The 19,978-nt window shown below is 29.2% G+C and overlaps 3 protein-coding genes across 4 annotated transcripts; 1 reads left to right on the top strand and 2 right to left on the bottom strand.

The window, feature by feature from the left end:
• Positions 1–1,774: 1,774 nt before the first annotated feature.
• On the top strand, positions 1,775–5,701 carry LOC110627166 (50S ribosomal protein L9, chloroplastic). 2 transcript variants are annotated; one of them, XR_002489846.2, is made up of 7 exons: positions 1,775–2,039; positions 2,227–2,354; positions 3,139–3,184; positions 3,286–3,383; positions 3,474–3,521; positions 4,405–4,594; positions 5,333–5,701. XR_002489846.2 is itself a non-coding variant. In XM_021773428.2 (6 exons), the coding sequence occupies exons 1-6, from the start codon at positions 1,887–1,889 to the stop codon at positions 4,523–4,525; spliced, it is 594 nt and encodes a 197-aa protein (XP_021629120.1). In that variant the 5' UTR covers positions 1,775–1,886; the 3' UTR covers positions 4,526–4,816. The 2 variants fall into 2 exon arrangements, 1 of the variants encoding a protein (XP_021629120.1); XM_021773428.2 differs by lacking the exon at positions 5,333–5,701 and having other exon boundaries at positions 4,405–4,816.
• A 3,307-nt stretch (positions 5,702–9,008) lies between these two features.
• On the bottom strand, positions 9,009–10,106 carry LOC110626132 (zinc finger protein ZAT5). Its single transcript, XM_021771890.2, has one exon. The coding sequence runs from the start codon at positions 10,025–10,027 to the stop codon at positions 9,116–9,118; it is 912 nt and encodes a 303-aa protein (XP_021627582.1). The 5' UTR covers positions 10,028–10,106; the 3' UTR covers positions 9,009–9,115.
• A 4,706-nt stretch (positions 10,107–14,812) lies between these two features.
• Positions 14,813–17,641, bottom strand: LOC110625468 (transcription factor FER-LIKE IRON DEFICIENCY-INDUCED TRANSCRIPTION FACTOR). Its single transcript, XM_021771067.2, has 4 exons — positions 16,157–17,641; positions 15,618–15,815; positions 15,367–15,540; positions 14,813–15,270 (listed from the first exon to the last, which is right to left on the bottom strand). The coding sequence occupies exons 1-4, from the start codon at positions 16,640–16,642 to the stop codon at positions 15,166–15,168; spliced, it is 963 nt and encodes a 320-aa protein (XP_021626759.1). The 5' UTR covers positions 16,643–17,641; the 3' UTR covers positions 14,813–15,165.
• Between the last annotated feature and the right edge of the window lie 2,337 nt (positions 17,642–19,978).

Here is a 19,978-nt window from a genome sequence, read left to right as displayed (position 1 = left end):
ATTAACAACAACTGAGAGAGAGAGAGAGAGAGAGAGAGATGGAAGTCAACTTGGAACTATAGCTTGAATTCATCCCTAGTTAAGACCTCCCTCAAATGTGACCAATCCGGCATGAAGACAACTCTGAGGAAGGGTAGAGTTTAAGAAAAGTTGGCATGTAAGGGAATAATTTATAAGCAATAAACCATTTACTTGTTCCGACAAAAAAATAAAAAAACATTTACTTGGTTGAATTTCTATTATTTTTTTTCCCAAGTGTTATACATTATATTATAATAAAATAAATAATAATAATAATAATATAATATAGTCTACCCTTACATTAGGAGTTTAGGCCTGAATTCTGTCGAAAAATTATACAGTATAATACTTATATGCTATCGCAAATCACATACAAATTTACACATAAATAAATACTATTATTAAAAGAAAAAATTGTTTAACCCCTATTTTCTTAAGTATTTTTTTATTATTATTTTTAGTAATTTGTTATTCATGTATCAGTATTTACATGCAATCATCAGTTTACTACAAAATATCTCTTAAATTGACTATTTTTTTTAAATCAGTTGTCTTTAAATTTTTCTTACCAATTCTAGAAAGTCTTCACTAATTTGCGCATTATATATATGTAGTTTTTTTCATTATATATCCTTTTTCCTCTCAACAGAAATTAAAAATAAATAAATAAATATGATAAGGAAAATCAGGTTATTGCATATGACGTGAATCATCAGGCATGCAAGAGTTGAAATTTTCATATGGGGTGATGGATGCTGCGCAGAAGATACTGACAATCGTATTCATCTCATTACACACAAATAAAAAATTTCTAAATTTTTCATTTTTCCTTTTTCCTTCCTTACTGATTAAATAAAATTCTCTTATCACATTTCAGAACTACGAAAATAATTCAGCTCTTTTTAATATTTAAAATATTATTAATATGTCCTCTTTATTTCTCGCTCGTCAATTCTTTTGATTTATCTTTTTTTTATTGAATACGTGTCATTCACAATTAAATTATATATTTTCTTATAAAAAGTTTATAAAAAATAATTTGTTTACTATTATATAAAATAAATTTTATTTTTTTCTTACCAATTAAATATTTCTAGTAATAAATTTATGAAAAAAAAACTATATAATAATACTCTCTCCATTTAGTTAAATTAAATATTTTTAAAATACGATTAATTAATTGGGTATTAAAAATTTATGAGTCTAACAATACTTGTATGTGTATCCAGTATGTTATTTAACACACACTTGGTCTAGTATTTTATTATTTATAAAGATAAACTCATCATTCACAATTTAAAGAAAAATTAAATTTTTATAAATAAAAATACTCAGACAAGCAGTAGATCAGATATTTACACTCTCTATATATTTATTTATCTCTAATAATCTGGGACATGTTGTATCTTACCTCCGCCCATGTCCCACCTTAGATTTCCACATCTATCTCGAGTCCCGTCAATATTAAAATCCATCAATTTTTTAAATGCGTTAATTAAGGTTAAATTTCTTATTCTTAATATTATTTAGAAATTTATATTTTAATTTATTTATATATCAATTAAAATTCAAAAAATTCTTGCCTAATTCAAAAGCTCCATGAGAGAGTTCACTAAAATAAAATAGGATTAATGGTATAAAATTTAAAATCTGAGAATTTTTAGATGCAACACTAAAAAACAAAGAAAAAGGTTTTATAATTTATTTGTTTATTTATATAGTTTGAAGGCCAAAACGACAACGCGCACAGGTTCGCAAAGTGGCCTCTGTAAGCATAACAGAAAGCCCAAGCAAGCGCCCAGCGGATAAGGCCACTGAAATAGAAGGTGAAGTTTTTTTGGGGTGCGGCAATTGGCAAACTGGTAATGGCGTCACCATCTACAGCGGCAACTCTCTCATGGAGTTCTTCCTCTTGGCTTCACAGCTTTTGTGGACACTCTAATGAAATCTCCAAGTTGCCGGACAAAAGAATGCCCATGGTGATTTGGGCTCAAAAGAAAGCCAAAAAGACCAGAAAGGTAAGCATCTCACTTGATAATCTGACAAGGGTTCTTTTAGTTCTCGCCATTTCTCTTCTAGGTTACAATTTTCTCACCCATCATTCTGTTTATTTGCAAGAGCTTCGAATTTCTCTTTTGTTTCTCTATTTCATAGCTAGCAGAGCGAGCTTCTCAATGGTTAGTTTTCAATTTTTGTTTGTGGTAGATAATATTGAAAGAGGATGTGACAGATTTGGGGAAAAAGGGGCAATTGCTCGATGTGAAGGCTGGTTATTACAGGAATTATCTTCTGCCCATGGGCAAGGCCCAGATTGTTACTCCTTCTCTACTAAAGTATGTTACTTTATGTCTGTGTCTATTTTGGTTGTCCTTAATGTTTGTTGAATTATCTTAACATTGTTGTGAGAATAGAGTTCGAATTGTTTTACAAGTAGGTGATTTAAGAAATAGCTCAGCATACATTTTCTTAGGAAATATGTCAAAATAGAAAATGCATATAAGCGAACGAAATGGATTACAAGTTGATAATACTGCATTTTCAACTTCAAGGATTTGTTTTTTCCCATACAAGAGTTCCATCACTTCCTCAGGTGGATTAATTGGTGCTTGGTTAAAAAAGATGTACGCATGTTTAGGAAAGGGAAATGGAATGAACATTTAAGACATTAGATGTTTTATGCATATGTGAGAAAAATCAGGATGTCAATGCAAATCGTAAGGTATGTTTTAATCTTGAATAAGCTACTGAAAAATGAGGTGTAGCTAGTCCATTGGGATGGATTAAACAAGAAGCCATCTTTCTTCACTTGTAGACATGCTCAACTGACAGTGACTAAGAAGCTTACTATATTACTGATGCAAAGGGGAGCTTAATTAAAAAGAAAAACTTGATATTTGGAGGGGATGCTTGTTGATTGAGCCTCACTGCTATTATGCTGTCAAACCATAGATATTTGTTGGGGAGCTTTGGAATTTTTTGCCCGGTTTTTTGTTCTTTATTAGCTGAAGTGTATGCTATAAGCTTAAAACCCATCAACTGATTTTGGTTTATAGTAGGTCTTTGTCATGTTACATGCTAATGTCATGGTTTAATTGCTTTCTCTTGCTTACTTTTCAGGGAAATGCGGATGGAAGAAGAAAGAATTGATGCTGAGAAAAAACGGGTAATTGACTATTGCAGTATACATCTCCAGTAGTTCTCTGTACCATGTTGTCCTCTTCTTTTAATTATTATAATCTTGTTTGAAAATCTTATCTTTTGCAGGTAAAAGAAGAGGCACAGCAGCTTGCTCTTATTTTTGAAACTGTTGGAGCTTTCAAGGTGAAGCGCAAAGGTGGAAAGGGCAAACAAATATTTGGAAGGTAAGTGAAGACAGTGCAACTTTAATGCCATCATTGATTAAAACTTCATTTTTTTTGCATTTCGTGTCTAATTTGCATGTATGTTTGCAGTGTAACTGCTCAAGATCTTGTTGACATCATCAAGGCACAGCTTCAGAGGTACTGTCTTCCAACATATTTTGGCTTAACATGCAGATGCCTCTCGTATTCATGAATTTTATTACCAAACTCTAGAAGTCCTTGACTTTCACCTTTACTCCCCCATTCTGTGTACTCCATGTTATTCTGAATTCTCAATGTAATTCCTGAGAACTTCTAATTATGTGCAATTCACTTAGCAGATGGCTATTATTTATGGATACAAATGCAAATCGTAAGCCTAATATTTCACTTCCCTTGGCCTGGGCCCAAGATCACAGCAACATGGTTGGAGTAGGCCTAATAGTGTTTTCTTCAGCTATGATACCTTGATCCTGAAACCTCCATAGTATCTTTTTTGACAGGTGAATCTATCTGTATGTGAAATTCACTGCTGATAGATTGCTCCCCCCCAACCCCAAAAAAGTTCCCCTCACCCAAAAGTTTAACCTATGTAATGATAGTAATGGCCTACTCATATTTATATTCTAAACAACTTTGTCCTATTTTTATTATTATGGGATTGAGTTACAGCATCATTCTCATTAGCTACTCTCTGCGAAATTTCAAATATATGACACCTGACCTTATCTATTAATAGTATAGAGATAAGAACTAGGATGTTTTGTTTTCACTTCTCATGGTTTAGGCCATGCATGGAACAGTCTATAACTTGGGAACCTGTGGTGGATACAAATTATAGTTTATCAGTTGGGAGATACAAATAATTATGACAAATAGAGACAACGATGTGCATGTGCATATTTTGTTTTAATTGCTTTGATCCTAAGTGATGTGTATAAGCCAATTGTTTTCACAAACACAAATGTGCACACGAGCACATACATGTCTTCCATGCCTATACTTATCTATGTGCTTGCTCTTTGTCTTTTATTGTTGCCAGGGATGTGGACAAGCGAATTGTTTCTCTTCCAGAAATCAGGGAAACAGGAGAATATATTGCTGAGCTTAAGCTTCATCCTGAAGTTACTGCTCGGGTGAGGGTGAATGTTTATGCTAACTAAGGAATAGCATCTTTTGGAAGCCCACTCTCTTAATGGATGATTTCTGTGAGCAACTTGCATCAGGATCAGGTATATTAGCTTACCAAAATTATTTCAAGAGGTGTAAGAGTATCCAGAGGGTTCCTTGTAATGGGCAAGGAGTTCCAGATTATTGAGGTCAAAGAAACAGTTTTCTGCTTTTTCAACATTTCTTATGTATGAAAAAATGTAATATTGATTATCTCAAGATGCAGAATTTCATTTCAACATTTTCAACTTTCAGCTCAAAGTTATCAAATGTGTATTCCTCAATTCCAATTCCTGTCCTAAAAAATCTAGATTTCATTAGTTTTCTCTGTAATTTAGATCTATTTCATGAATAAAATGATGATGCATATTATCCACTATTATTTTGCTGAAAAGGAGAACAAAAGGTTATGAATCAATCACCAACTTTTGGCAGCTTGGATGTTCAAACCACAAACCATAGCGAGTGGAAGATGTCTTTGTGAGGCCTTTAGAGTTTAAATTTTATTAAGCTGCTTTGAGCCTGTGTTGGATGAAATATTTATGCTGTTTACGTTTTGTGATTGGGATACAGAATTAATTTGTGAACAATTTGGCTTTTATTTTCAATGACATTACTGGGAATTTTTCCTTCAATCAAATGAAGAAACCACGCTTGCAGAAAATAACCTTGTATGAAAGATCTGAATTTCCTTATCCTGAGTACAAAGTTAACCTGCAACTCATCATGCATGCTTTATCTTGTCAATGGAAGTATGAAACTGATCAGTTTCTCGATGCTAAATATTGCCATTTCTGCAGGAGGACATCAAATGCAATATGAAATTGAATGAGACACCACTTGGAGAATGATGGGTGTTAGTTGTCTGAAATCTTGTTTCTCTTCATAAGATGTGATTTGCTGTTTCATGTTCGTACTTCTCCTGTAGAATGTTGTCATGAATTGTTCTCTACTGCTATATGTTTCTACTACAACAATTTTTGGAATTTCCAGCATCTCTGTTTATCCCCTTATTAGTTGAATTTGGTACTTAGATTTTGGCATTTGTTGAAGAATCTCCCTTTAGACATTGTCATTGGCCAAGCATACATGGGTATCTGTGCTTCTGATTTGATACAACTTGTAAAAGCATGTATAGTTTAAGGCTTTAAGCTGTCCATTCTAACTTATTATTTTATTTCCCAATGCCCGCTTAGTGCGATACAAGGCATATGCATATCGATCTTAGATTTCGAGTTCGATCTCACTCCCCATGAATTTAACATTAACATAATAAATTTTATTTAAGTATATAGGAGGTGAAAAGGGAAAGAAGGAAAATCCTTTGCACTTTGGATTTTCCTTTCCCAATCTCAACTACAACCCATTTTAAGTTTTTATATATATATATATATATATACATATTTGGATTTTGGATTTAAATAGCACCACTAGTTTAGCATCTTATATATATGCTGGAAAAAGTTGCATGCATGTGAGGGTTTTTACATTCTTTTTCTTAATTTCCCTTTGGGCCACTACAATATCCAAATTTGATTACTATTAATTAAAAACTTATCATAAAGTTATGCACACACACTCTTTTCATTGTGTAACTACCATCATCATTATGGATCTGACCTAACCCTAATCTGTGAACCATATTATCAGGTGCCTAAACTAATAATAATAATTGGATAGTAATTTACCCAATTCTTAATTTGGCCTAATTTTATATATGGTGGGTATTATTTATAAACCTTGCTTATTCATTTGGAGATCATGGCTGTATTGCTTTCCACATGACAAACAATAACTAATGGCCACCTATATAAATGCCAATCATGGACTCACCTCAAAAGATATGACAAATCACAGGCTGCTTAATATATTTATATGAAAAAAAGCTTATTTTATACAAAAAATTAAATTTTCAGTCATAAATTATATATTATAAATACATTAATTTTTATGTATACGATTAAAGCATATTCTTTCTTTAATTTTAGTCAAGCCACTAAATTAAGTAATTTTTTTGTATTTTTTAAAAGTATTTTTCATCAATATTTACTAATTATATTTGATTTATTTAATAAACTAAAAAAGAATAATGAGCAATTGAGTAGACAATTAGGGGGAAGCTTTAATAAGAAGAAGCATTAATAGTTTTGATAGAGAAGAGAAATAGAATAGTTAAATGAAAGAAAAAGAGTAAATAAGATGAGGTTCCCACAAGCTTACATGTGGGAGTGTTTATGATTATCACTCTTAGGAATTTGGACATCTCACGCAATGTATTTATATTTATTATTTATTATTTATTAATTAATTACACATGCTTTCCTTAATTACCAACATTCAACCAAACGTGCACATTACAAATTCCTATCTATTTTTATCTTTACTGAATCTATCCCCATCAACCCAACTTATATATATACTCCTTTTATTTAATTTTTACATAATTATATTAAATACCTACTCACTAAATTACTCTTTTACCTTACTTTATTATTCACACTCTATTATTTTACTGTTATAAAAGTGAGATAATTATGCAAAAAAAAAAACAACATAAAATATGTTTTATAAAAGTAAAAATTATTATTTAAGTGTTATTTTATGTATACTCAATAATCTCTTTGATTTTAAAAATTCAACTAAAATTTTTTTCAATCAATTTTTAATATTGTTACTATTAATATATAGAGTAAAAAAGCGATAAAAATAAACGATAATAATATAAAATTAATGCTAAAAATAATTAAATTAATAGTTGTTTTGTATTATAAAAATAAAAGCGATTTATTATTTAGTTTTGAATATTATTATTATTAATAAATTAATTTTTATATTTTTAAAAATTTATTAAAATATTTTTATTTTTTCTTTTTTGTCAATAAAATAGTTTTTTTGTCTATTTTTATCATTAAAAATATAATAAAAAATCAAATTACCATTTTGTAGATTTCTTATTTTCGAGAAACTATTTTATTGATAAAAAAAAATAAAAATATTTTAATAAATTTCTGAAAATATAAAAATTAATTTGTTAATAATAGTAATACTCAGAAATTAAATAAAGGATTTTATTTAAGGATAAAATTAGATTTTAAAATTTTTTTCTCTTAATTTTTATTTATTTTTAATAAAAAATAATACTGAATGATTATTTCATTGATAGCAAGAAAAAATAAAAATATTTTAATAAATTTTTAAAAATATAGAAATTAATTTATTAATAACAAAAATATCTAAAAATTAAATAGTAAATTTTCTTAAAAATAATTATGGAGTAAAAATATAAGTCAAATTTAAAAATTAATTAATGCTCTTTAATTATTTTCCAAAACAGCAAATAATCATAAATAAAAAACTCTTAAAATTGGTAGACAAAAGTGGAGGGATGGAGAACTCTGCTCATTGAATTAAATGGAGCCAATGTATACCAAATTGGTAATGTTGAATTTCTGATAAGCCCTTCAAGAGAAGAAATAATCAACCATGATTAATTGGTGGGTCTATTTTTGAAGAGGGGTAAATTGGGTATTTCATATTTTTGGAATAGTGTTGCCACATATTGACAAAATCAAAGGATATTGTGGGTGCCAAAATATGCTAATGAACATTTTGCAAAGGGATATATTTATCCATATGTTTGTGGTACAAAGAGTTAGTTGAATCTTTCTTGGGAATACCACCATAGCCAATCCCATGGACCCCCCCATATAGTATCATATCCCAATATATATTATATAATATATAGTTAAGTGACTTGCAAAGTAAGTGATAATCTCTTGGTTAATTAGGTGTAACAAGCTTAAAGAAGCTATATAATATCAACATTTATTTATTTTTAATATAATTAATTTAAATGTAAGCAAACAGAAAGATACAGGTGGATACATGTGGCATCAACAGTTGCCAACTCAGCTTCGCTATCCATTTATTCCTTTCTCATTTAATAAGAAACAAGGCTGCTATACAGTCTTTTTTTTTTTTTTTAATTATGTTATATATATTAATTTTAGTTGATATTTAAATTAAAAAAAATAATTTAATGGATGAGAGATTATTTCTAATTAAAACTCAAATCTCTACCTAATAAAAGCGATTTTGTACTAATTTTGAAGTTTATTGCAACCAAAATACAACAAGAGAAGGGAGCAAAATAACCTAATCCACGACTTTTAGTTGTGGTGGTGGTGATACCAAACCCTAGCCATGCCATTTCCACTTCTTCCTCTCTTTCTTCAGTGTCACACGTCCCTCTCCCACTTACAAAGAAACCCCCAGCAAAAAAAAAAAAAACTCTATATTTATCCAGAAATAAAATAAAATAAAAAGAGATGCCCCCATCACTCACTTTTCGTGAATGAAAGGCAACCATGAACACTAACCACTTACTTACTCAAAGTATACAACTTCAACAGGTAGATGATCAAGATATCAGAACATAATTAATTAATATAAAAACTAAAAAAAGAATTCAAAGAATTGATAATCATATGAATATTAGTGAATTTGGAACATATAATTCTAATTAAAAATAATAATTCACATTGATATCCCCTATGAATCCTTAATAACTTTCAATTCCCCCCTCAGTAATGACAATCCACCAAGGCTGGGGAAGAGAACACAAGAGCTTGTTGTGTGGTTGCTGCAAATTGGAACTTGGATTCACGGTGGTGGTGCTCTTCCTCTGGCGCCGGAAGGTTAAGATCCAAAGACAAAATATTTCTTGGCTTCATCTGATCATTACTATTAACATTATTAGCTGTGTTAGCTCTGTGTCTTCTCATGTGACCTCCAAGAGCTTGACCAGAAGTGAACTCAGACCCACAAATTGAACACTCATGAATCTTGGCCTTATTATTACCAAGAAAACCACAACCTTTGTTAGATGTCTGAAGAGAAGGAGGAGGTTGAGGTTGAAGATGATCAGAACTAAAAGTACTGCTACTTTTGTTAAGTTGGCAATCTTCAAGGTCGTCCATTAATGGCGAAACAAGAAGAATCTTTTTCTCTTCGACTATGGACTTAGGCTTTTTGTGACTGGCTCTGTGACCACCTAATGCTTGGAAGGAAGAGAAGGTACGATTACAAGTTTTACACTCATAAACAAAGAAATCAGGCTTGTAATTTGTTGTAGCAGAAGGATCAGAGAATTTTCTTGCACTGAATTTTTCTTTTTCCATCCTACCATTATTTTCATCACTCACCTGCTGCTGCTGCTTCCTTGGACCGTCACCTTGAGCTAATAAAATCAGACAATTAGCCATGTCTTCTTCTTCTTCTGTGCTCTCATAAATCTCACTACAACTTGTTGGAGAGGAAATTGAACCATGTTCCTCACCAACAAGTCCTGTTTCTCCGCCGGAACCACCAAAACCACTGGACGAGCTAGAGGTGACTGCGGACGATGATCTCAGACGCTTTGTACGCTTGCTTTTAACGATCTGAGAAAGATCATTAGAGCCCATGAATTCTTCTTGAGCTTCCATGAATTCCATGTAAAGAGAGAGAAAAATGGGATATGCACAAGTGACCTGACAAAGGAGGGCTGATAAGGGAAAGAGCTTAAAAAAAGAGAACAATGAGGAAAGCAATGGTGGGGATAGTGGGGTTTGTTATATATAGTGAAGGGTAACTAACTAACCATAGGTGCCTTTTTTTTTTTTTTTAAAGAAATTCTAAAAAAAAAACAAAAAAATTAATGTCACCAAATTAATTATTCGACTGTTAAATATTTATATATAATAAAAAAGGTCGTAGATTTAAATATTTTAAAAAATTTTGATTCAAAAAAAAAAATATTTTAAAAAATTTAATATTCACAGTTATAGTAGTTAGTCATGAGAAACAATATTATTTATTTACGAAAAATTATTTGTGTTTGAAAATATTTTATGTAAAGTATTTTTTTATAATTAATTAATTTATTTAAATTATATAATTACAATTAATAATTATTTTTAAAGAAAAAAAACATATGATGATATCTCCGTACCATAACTCTGAATAAAATAGAATAGAAATATTATTGTATAATTAAAGTGAAGTTAAAATATAAATATTAAATAGAGTATGGATAAGACTAATAAGACTCTTTTTTTCTAACCAAAATAATTAATAAAAAAATTTAATAGTATTAATATTATTATTGAACTAAAATAAATTCATTTTCTTAAAAAGTATTAATAAGAAATTTGGGAAACCTTATTTGCTCGTAATAATCACATAATAAAATTTAAAATTAAATCCTTCATAAATATTTTTAAAATTAAGTATTTAACAATAGGAAGAAAATTATTTTTGGGAGTCAAAAGCCGCCCCGTGAATATTTACCATGAAATTAGGTTATTGTACAATTTTTCTAAAAAAATAAAAATAAAAGTAAAATATTTAATTTGCCATTCACGCGCTTCAAATCCACGTCAATAATTTTAATGTTTGAATCAAAATCAATAATCTCTTCTTAGATCACATGAACAAGACCATGGCATGAACAAGATCAAAAAGCAAATCAATTTAGACCCGATTCATTTTTCTGATTGAATTTTAAAATTTGGGTATTCTCCGTTCAAAAGTAATAATAATAGTCAAAAGTTTCAAATACTAATATTTTTTTAAATTGAGATAATTATTCTGAATTTTCAGAAGGTTTTTAAAAAATACTAGTTTATTTTTATTTAAAAATTATTCAATTAAAACATTTTCATATTTTATAAAATGGAACTCTTAATACTTTTATAAAAAAATCCATCAATAATTTTTAATATTTACACTATTTAATTTATATAATTTTAAGTAATTTTAAATAATTATATTATTCAATTTATTTAATACAAAAATTAAACAATTTAATTTTTATAACATATAAAAATATTTAATTCTGTTATGAAATAAGAATAAAGTAAAGAACATAAATTAAGATACATCAATTTTACAATGGTTGTTGAAAATTTGAGGTGAGAATTTGGTTGAGGAGGAGAGAGACGATTGTAACCGAAAAAGGGCAAAGGGGAAAAAAAAAAAAGAGTTAAAATAGACATAATTAAAGGTTAAGGGTGAGTTTTTCAGGTACACAGAAAGCCATCACGAATTAACACAAATCCATTAAAAAGCAAAGCCTAGAATTGCACGTTAAAAGCATGGTACCCCCTTATTCACTCCATGTCGTACTAGAGTAAAGTATCTACGAGTTCATAGGCTATTTCTCTAATATAATTAAATTTGAGTCAAATTTAATTAATTTTAAAATAAATATCTAAAATTCTTATAAAAAAGAGGCTCTGTCATCATATGTCTAATATTTTGATACCATGCGAATACATATAGGGTTTACATTTGGGGATTAGATTTTAAATTAAATAGAAAAATAAATGATAAAAAGAGATCGTGGGAAGCATGAGGCATGCAAGAACCGACAAGGGAGATGGAGATAAGAAGACAAGTTCACCAGTTAACCACTCCTCAAACTCAGTCAACTTTACTTAAATCCTTATATTTTCTCATTTTGCTTTGAGATATAAATTCTTTTTATAACCCAAAAATTGAGGAAATAAAGGTTGTAATGAAGAAGGAAAGGGGGTGAGGCCCATGTGGGTCTTTTTCTTTCCTTGCTAACTTCATTACTCTTATCGCTTTTGTCACTCAACTAATAGCGAATAACTTAGCAGTCACTGCACTCTCCATACTTGTCACTGCTTTGTCATTTAGCCACACAATTTGTTGGCTACAAATCACTTGCTTACTAAGCTCACCTCTTTTTCTTTTTTAGTATTCAACTATCAAACAAACCCCTTCCTTTTCTTTTCTATTTTTTCTTACTTATTATTATTAAAAAATGTTTTGGAGGTATTTTGATTTATTAAAAGAAAGGTTAAGATTTAACTAAACCCAACTCATTAGGTGACCACCTCTACTCTTACATCATGGTACATAAGACATAGTTGGAGTTGCTGGAAAATGGAGAAGTTTCCTGCCTCACATGAAAAGATAAATAGTTGTATGTAGTTGTGGTTGGAGAAGTAGCTAGCTAGTAGTGGTACCAGTGAAGTATTTAGTAGTATAGTGATATGTTGGAGAACCACTTGGGAAGTTGTAACTAATGCATACACATGCATCTACAACAAAATTCAACCTCAATTTTTCAATGAAAATGACTTCATGCCCAACTCCAAGACTGCCCTCCACTTGTTTCTCTTTCTTGTTAAATAAATTGCTTTTTCAATTTTTTTTTAAAAAAAACCTAACATAATCCAAGGTATTGTATCCGTCAATTAAAATTTATTTTCTTCCTATTGATTCAATATAAATTTATAGATAAATTAAGTGAATATCCTTTTTCTTGATTCAATATGAATTTATAGATAGGATAAATGAGTATGGATACCACAAAAATCTTAACTCTATTAACTAGTTGAATAATAAGAATAGTTTAAAAAAAAAAAATTTGTTTGAAAAAATTAATTTTACTTTGGACAAGCTAAAAAATTTTAAAAAATCAAATAGATGGTGAAACAAATAATTAAATTAAATTCAGTTGAAAGTAATCAAATTGGAGATTTGACAGTTAATCATTAATTAGAAAAATAATTTTATTATTTATTGTTTGGTTATAGTGATTTCGGTTATTTCTTATAATTAAATTTATAGTTAACTAACAATATGGTAGATTTAATTAGTTAAATGTTTTAAAAGAAAAAAATCCAAACTTAATCTACTCATTTTTTTAATATAAATGAATATACTAATTATTACTTGTTATTAACTCAATTAAATAATTACGGATTTAATTGGGTTAATTAATAATATATTTCTTTCTAAAAAATTTAATAGGTTTTTTAAATTTTTAAGAGGATGATAATGGAGATAGTGTTTTCGAAATCAGAAATTAATAAAAAATAGAATTAACATGAAAAGAATTTAAACGTATAATCTCAACACTGGAATAAAACTTCAATTTAAATTAACTTTCAACTGAAAATAATTATTTAGCCTCCAAAACTCATAATAATAAAATTGTAAAAAGCTAAAGAAAGAGAAAAAGAAGGGACAGTAAGAAAGGAGGCAGCGGCTGAATATGGAGAGAAGAAGAGAAAGAGAGAAAATAATGCTGGGTTAATTTTTAGGTAGCCACGGAATTTTCCTCAACAAAAAGATAAAAATTTTTAATTTAAAATAAACTCTATTACTTTTATATCATCCATATTCTAATCTAATTGTATTTGTTGAGACTAATTTTATTCTGTACAGCAAAAAAAATCGTGATGAACTGGCGAAATTTTAAATTTTGGAGTTGTACATCACCTTAAATTACAGTCTCCTAGACTGTAACTCCAGTAAAAATCTTTTAATTTAGCCTTCTTTTATTTTTTTTTTTAATTTCTGCTAAAAAAATATGTTCAAAATTTAATTTCAAATAAAAATTATTTATTTATATTAAAATTATAACAAAATCATAAAATTTAATTTAAAAAAATAGTGCACTCCATACTTTGCCTACTTTTGCATATAATTAAATACTCATACAAGTATTTATCTATTGTTATAGTTTGCTTCATATTATTTAACTTTGAAATATATCAATAATATTTATCCAAAATTCTGCTTAATATGGAAAGTTAATTATCTTTTAATCATGTAGTAATAATAATAATTAGCCAAGTATTTATAGCCACTACCACATAATAGATTTATGCAGCGGTCATAAATTATTATTATTAAATATATTTAAATTGCAGTCGTTAGTCATTGACCAACGATTGAATAACTAAAATATTTTTTTTAATAAATAAAAATTACTATTAAAATTATAAAAATAAATTATTTATTAAAATAATAATTTTACATTTCCTACTAAAATATTATTACTTACACCTTAAAACATATATAAATATAATACATATTAGTAACAAGAACATCATGACTATGGAAGATCATGAGAGATTGTTTACCTAATTAGATATCTTGTTGAATCAAGTTATACAGTTTGGTGGCTTTAATTTCTAGTTAATTAGAATGATAATATGGCTTTATTAAAAAAATAGTAGCAGGTAATTAAAATTTTATAATGTTTATTAACTACTACCAAAATAACTATATACTTTTAAAATATTTAAAAACTATTAAAATAGTTAATATTTTTGGAAAGGGCCATGATTTTGAATAAAAAAAATGACTGAAGTAGATATTGAAATTTAAATTTATTAGATTGAGTGAAATACTTTTAGGAACTATATCAAATTAGACTACACTTAAAATACATTTTTTTTATAAGAAAAAAATTATTTATTATTTATAGAAATTGTTAGCCTTGAAAGGCCTAATACATTGTTAGCCTAGCCTAGCCCACAATGCTATGACCTACGACTCCAAACTCGTCTTCAGCCCAATACAAAACTCCAACGCAATACCAATCAACCTTTGTATTTGATTCAAAGTACTGCAATTTCATTCTGTCAGTTTATTACACCACCTTTAGCCAAGAAATTCATCCTAGGGAATGATGGAATATTGAATAAAGTCTCAATGTGTGAAAACTAGCCAAGGCTACCTGGCTATGCTTCTTTCATTGTCAATTTGTAAGAACACTAACAAAATTACATTGCTAGCTTAAGTATTTCTCTAAAGTTTATATGATGGGTTAAGCTGATAAGGAGGTAAACAATTCAAATCCTTGGTTGAAAAGGGCCCCAGTTATCCACAGCTTCAAATTTGGCAAGTTCACGTCCTTCTCACTTTCTTTAACCTGTTTTAATACCTAATTTAATCAGTTTAATTCATTCTAGAGAAACCAGTAATTAAACTAAGCAAAAGCAAGATTTTTAAACAAGAAGAATCTCACATTTAAAGTAAATGTTAATGTAAGTGTTTCAGAAGCTGTGGTCAAGTTTGAGCTTTGAATCTTGAAGCTTGTGAGTGACTCAAGAGTCCTATACAGAGAAACAGCAACCCCATCTCCTCTGTTGCATATTAATCTCACATAAAATCCTCTTTCTTCCACTTGAAACACATCCATCTGAAAAACCCAGATATTAGTTGACTGATCTTAATAGCATTTCAAATGGAGATTTTCTTTATGCTTCATGATCATACCTGCACGATCCTCTTGTAAATTGGATTTTTGTTGTTTGCAATTTGAATCTTCCTTAGATTTTTTCCTGAACCTTGACATCTATCTGATCCTGCTAAGGATGCTTCAAGACCAGAAATCTCAGTTTTAAGCTTCTTGGCCTGCATTTGCAGCTCTTGCACATATTGCACAGCGTCTCCAATTATGGAGGCCTTATCCATCTGCACATCAATTTCCAACATGTTATCATTTACTGTTTTATCTTGGGGTTTATGCAGTAATACGGTGGTGGTGATTATAAAATTATTGGCTTAATACTACCAAAATAATAGTTTAGCAGCAATTTAAAATTATTAAAAAAATTAATTTTTTCACTATATATAATTATATATTTTAAATAAATAATTTATGTTAATAATGTTATAATTTTACTATAAATGCAGCAATTCTTAAACAATTAATATTATCTATAGCTATAATTTAAATATGTAAAACAGCAATTTCTACTTTAAAAAAAAGTAAAAGCAAAAGATTGAATGTTCAATACGGATTAACTACGCACCTTGGTTATATTAGGAACTAAAGATCTCAAAGCATAAAGCTTCTCCTTCATTCTTCCCCTCCTCCTCCTTTCAGAAATTAAAGTTCTTGATCGATCAGTTTTCGCCTTCCTCGGTGTGGTGGTGGTGGTGGTTCCTGAAGAACCTTCCTCCCCGTCGTTATCTTCTTCTACTTCTTTCCCATCATCTTCAAAACTTGGCAATGTCATATTAATGGGGACAAAACTCTGATCATCAGGCACCATTGAACTACTAGTAATGTAAGGAGCACTAAAATCAAACACATTTTCCTGATTAGGGTTACTAAACTGATTATCCACCATTAAGCCATTGATAAGCTCAGAATCAAAACCAGCAGTAATCTGATCTTCATTCTCTCCTCGAATCAGATCAATGAACTGATCAAAGTTGGCTTCATCTGTGAAATCATACAGCTCAAAGTCATTATTATTAGCATTATTCATCAGGTGGAAGTCTCTGGGATCCATTTCAGATGAAATTTGCTTGAACAATTTGGATAATGCAGAAGGGTTGAAGAAGATTATAAATCAGGGTGTGAATGGAATCAAATGGAAAGTTCCTGACGTTGGAGATGTTATTATTTTATATATCTGCTATGATAGAAGTTGACGAAGCTAGAAAACAATATATAAAAATGGGTAGCTCTTGTCATTGTGTCTGTGGTCGGACATGGAAGGTTCCAACAACTTTGCCATCTTAGATTCTTTGGAAGAGAATGAATTACATGAAAAAATATAAAGAAATGTTTCTTTCTCTTTTAATTAATTTTTAATTACATATGGGTATATGTGTTTGATGCTGAATAGTAAGTATAAACAGAAATGTGCACTGTTTGCAATGTGAATGGAATCAGATTGGAGAATTTCTGACGCACCGGCATTTGTCATTACTATTTAGATTACTCATTTGGTATTAGTGAAATCGGGTGAAACGTTCAGACGAGGACATCTAAGTAGAGGTCTAATTCACTGAATTGATTATTTTTCTGTAATCCGTCTGTTAGATCTCTCTATACTTGGTTTTAAGTAATGGAACCTATAAAATGAAAAATACGTTTAAGAGACCACCGGAAAGTTTCTAGTGGAGACTTCTGACGCTCAAGTCAGATTTGAAAACTTCATAGAGTTAAGAGAAGTGTAACAAAAAAGAAAAGAGAATAAAACAGTGGTTCTAGATTCTCTCTATATTACTGCGAGAGAGATAGGTTCCTTTAAAAAGAGAAATTTATTTTAGGGTTAATTCGGTACATAAGTGCTATTGAATAAAGTTATTGTTCCCGATGTTATATCTTTTTAATGGAAGAAAAATGCTTTTATAATATGTTAGACAATATATTAATAATAGATTATATTACAATACATGTGAACTAGAGGTTAATTTCGTACCCTCTGTAGAATAAGTTTTTTTTCTTTTTCCTCCTCCCTTAACCTAAGCAAAATTGGAAAAAAAAAATGAAATCATTAGTATTATACATAGAGGTTAAGGCCTTTAATTAACATATAAAATTGGAAGCATCACAATTGTAGAGAATCTAACTTCAACTTGGATAAAAACGATTTATATATATACCATTAACAAATAATAATAATATGATTATGATGAAAATTAAGAATATAATTAAGGCGAATGTGTGTGACACAATGGAAGTAAGGCAGGCAGTCAATCCATGGACGTCCAGCACACGCCCTTATTCCACACACTCAGTTCTCATTTGGTCAAAACATTATTTAAAAACTACAAAACCCTTCTAAGCAACAAATTTGCACGTGTCCACCATGTGTTCGACCTAATTAACCATTAATTCCTTAATTCAATCCTTATGTAATTAATCCTAATTAAGCTTATTGTTTCTATAATGCTTAGGTTAGATGATGCATAATAATTGCTGCGTGGAAAATGACAATCTATGCTTATGTATATTTATATTCAATGATTAGGTCATACATGATACAACTCTTTATAAATTTTGTAGTTAATTTAATTAGAGTGGCAATTGTATAATGATTGAGTGCTTTTGCTTTCATTCAATGCTGATTGGTTTTTTTTAATATAAAGAAGTAATTTTATTGATAAAATTTAACTCAATTATCACATTCCTTTAATTATTTTCAATTGTAGGATAAATCAAATACAGAGCTGAAAGATAAATAACAAGATACAAATCAAAATAAAATTAAAATAAATAGAAGAAAACATCATAAGGGAAACAAGTTATCTTTAAAATGGGGCGGTCGACTGAAAGAAGTTTATCACAAACCATGTCGATCACAAAGAAGAACAAAAAAATCATAACCCAAACGACTGCTTCCTAATTGCTTCAGAAGTCGATCGACCAGACAGTTAAACTCAAAGAATTCAAAGTGACATCTCCTACTCACACAAGAAGCAAAACAGCAAAAGCAAGACTAGTTATAACTAGGCAATAAAATCTCTAGACCCTACTTGGCTAAGGTATCGGTTGTCCAATTAACTAATTTTGATTGGTATTTAAATTGAAAATTTTAAATTATATACATTATTTTAGTATTAACAAATTAAAATTTTCTCAATATCAAATACTTTATGTAGGATAGAAAGTTGGGAACTATTAGGACCACTTAAAAAGTATATTAATTTGAATGGACCTGTAGCTTTTAATTTGTTAATGGGAGTGTGGATTCTAATGTAAAGGAGGATTTGGCTTTGGGCTTTGCTTGTGAAACCATTAAAATTATAAATTGAGCATATCTCATACAATAAAATTATGATAATTTAAAAAACATTATATCTGAAATTTAATATTTTTTTATCTCCTCTATAATTTGGAGACAAATTTAACATTTTTACTAAACAGAAAAGCCTCAAATTTCAGACCCTGTTCTAAAAGTTATAATTAGGCTATGGTAGTTATAACAGAACCAAATTCTTAAGACCAAAAATTGATTTTTCTAACAGGAAAACTCTATTAACGTCTAGTTACTGTTAGTACATGCTTGCTCCATTGTGATTGATTATTGACAATTAGAGATTAAACAATTATTAATGGTCAGATATCATTAGATTCATTGGTATTGTTATAATTTTAAATATTTAAAAATTGTGTTTATTATGTGAGCTAACCTTTACAGTAAGTAATCATTTGAAAATTAAAAAATAATTTAACTCGTGTATATACTTTCATTTTTCTAATTAAAATTCTTTATGTAGCCTTTTTTTTTATCATGAATCTCCTAATCTCCATATAAATGATCTACTTTTGATCAAATAAACTCAAATGGAAATTGACGACTAATTTAAATACTGATATTTCCTTATTGAATTCATATCTCGAAGAATCTAAAGCTATAGGCTTATCTTGTAGAATATCATTCGATTTTGATGTTTCTAGCTACACATCGAAGAATGTAAAACATTTGTTGGCAATGTGATAATAGTAAGGCATGAAATTTTGTTTATGATGAGAAAAGGGAAAGTGAGTTTGTCTTTTGTTATGGTATTTAGCTAAGTGGTCAATGTCTCATAGAGAACAACTCATCAGTAGGTATGCTGACTTGCAGTTGGCGTTTCAGAGATTTGTGTCTTGTAGTTCATATCAGGCCACTGCATCAAGATAAAATTAATCTTTTTGCTCAAATAACAGACTTTCTCGTATATCTAACATACCCACAAACTACTGCATTCCAAACTTATTCATTTTTTTAACCGACCATGATCATAACTACGTTCGAAATAAAACTTGATATTATATTATATATTTTGAAAAAAAAAAAAAAGACAACATAATTTTTCAGAAACATTTATATATAGCAGCACAACCAAAGCAA

This window comes from Manihot esculenta, chromosome 11, assembly GCF_001659605.2.
Source record: "Manihot esculenta cultivar AM560-2 chromosome 11, M.esculenta_v8, whole genome shotgun sequence".
Lineage (NCBI taxonomy): Eukaryota > Viridiplantae > Streptophyta > Magnoliopsida > Malpighiales > Euphorbiaceae > Manihot > Manihot esculenta.
The sequence above is the reverse complement of the archived record's forward strand: the minus strand, read 5'-3'. Positions and strand labels throughout refer to the sequence as shown.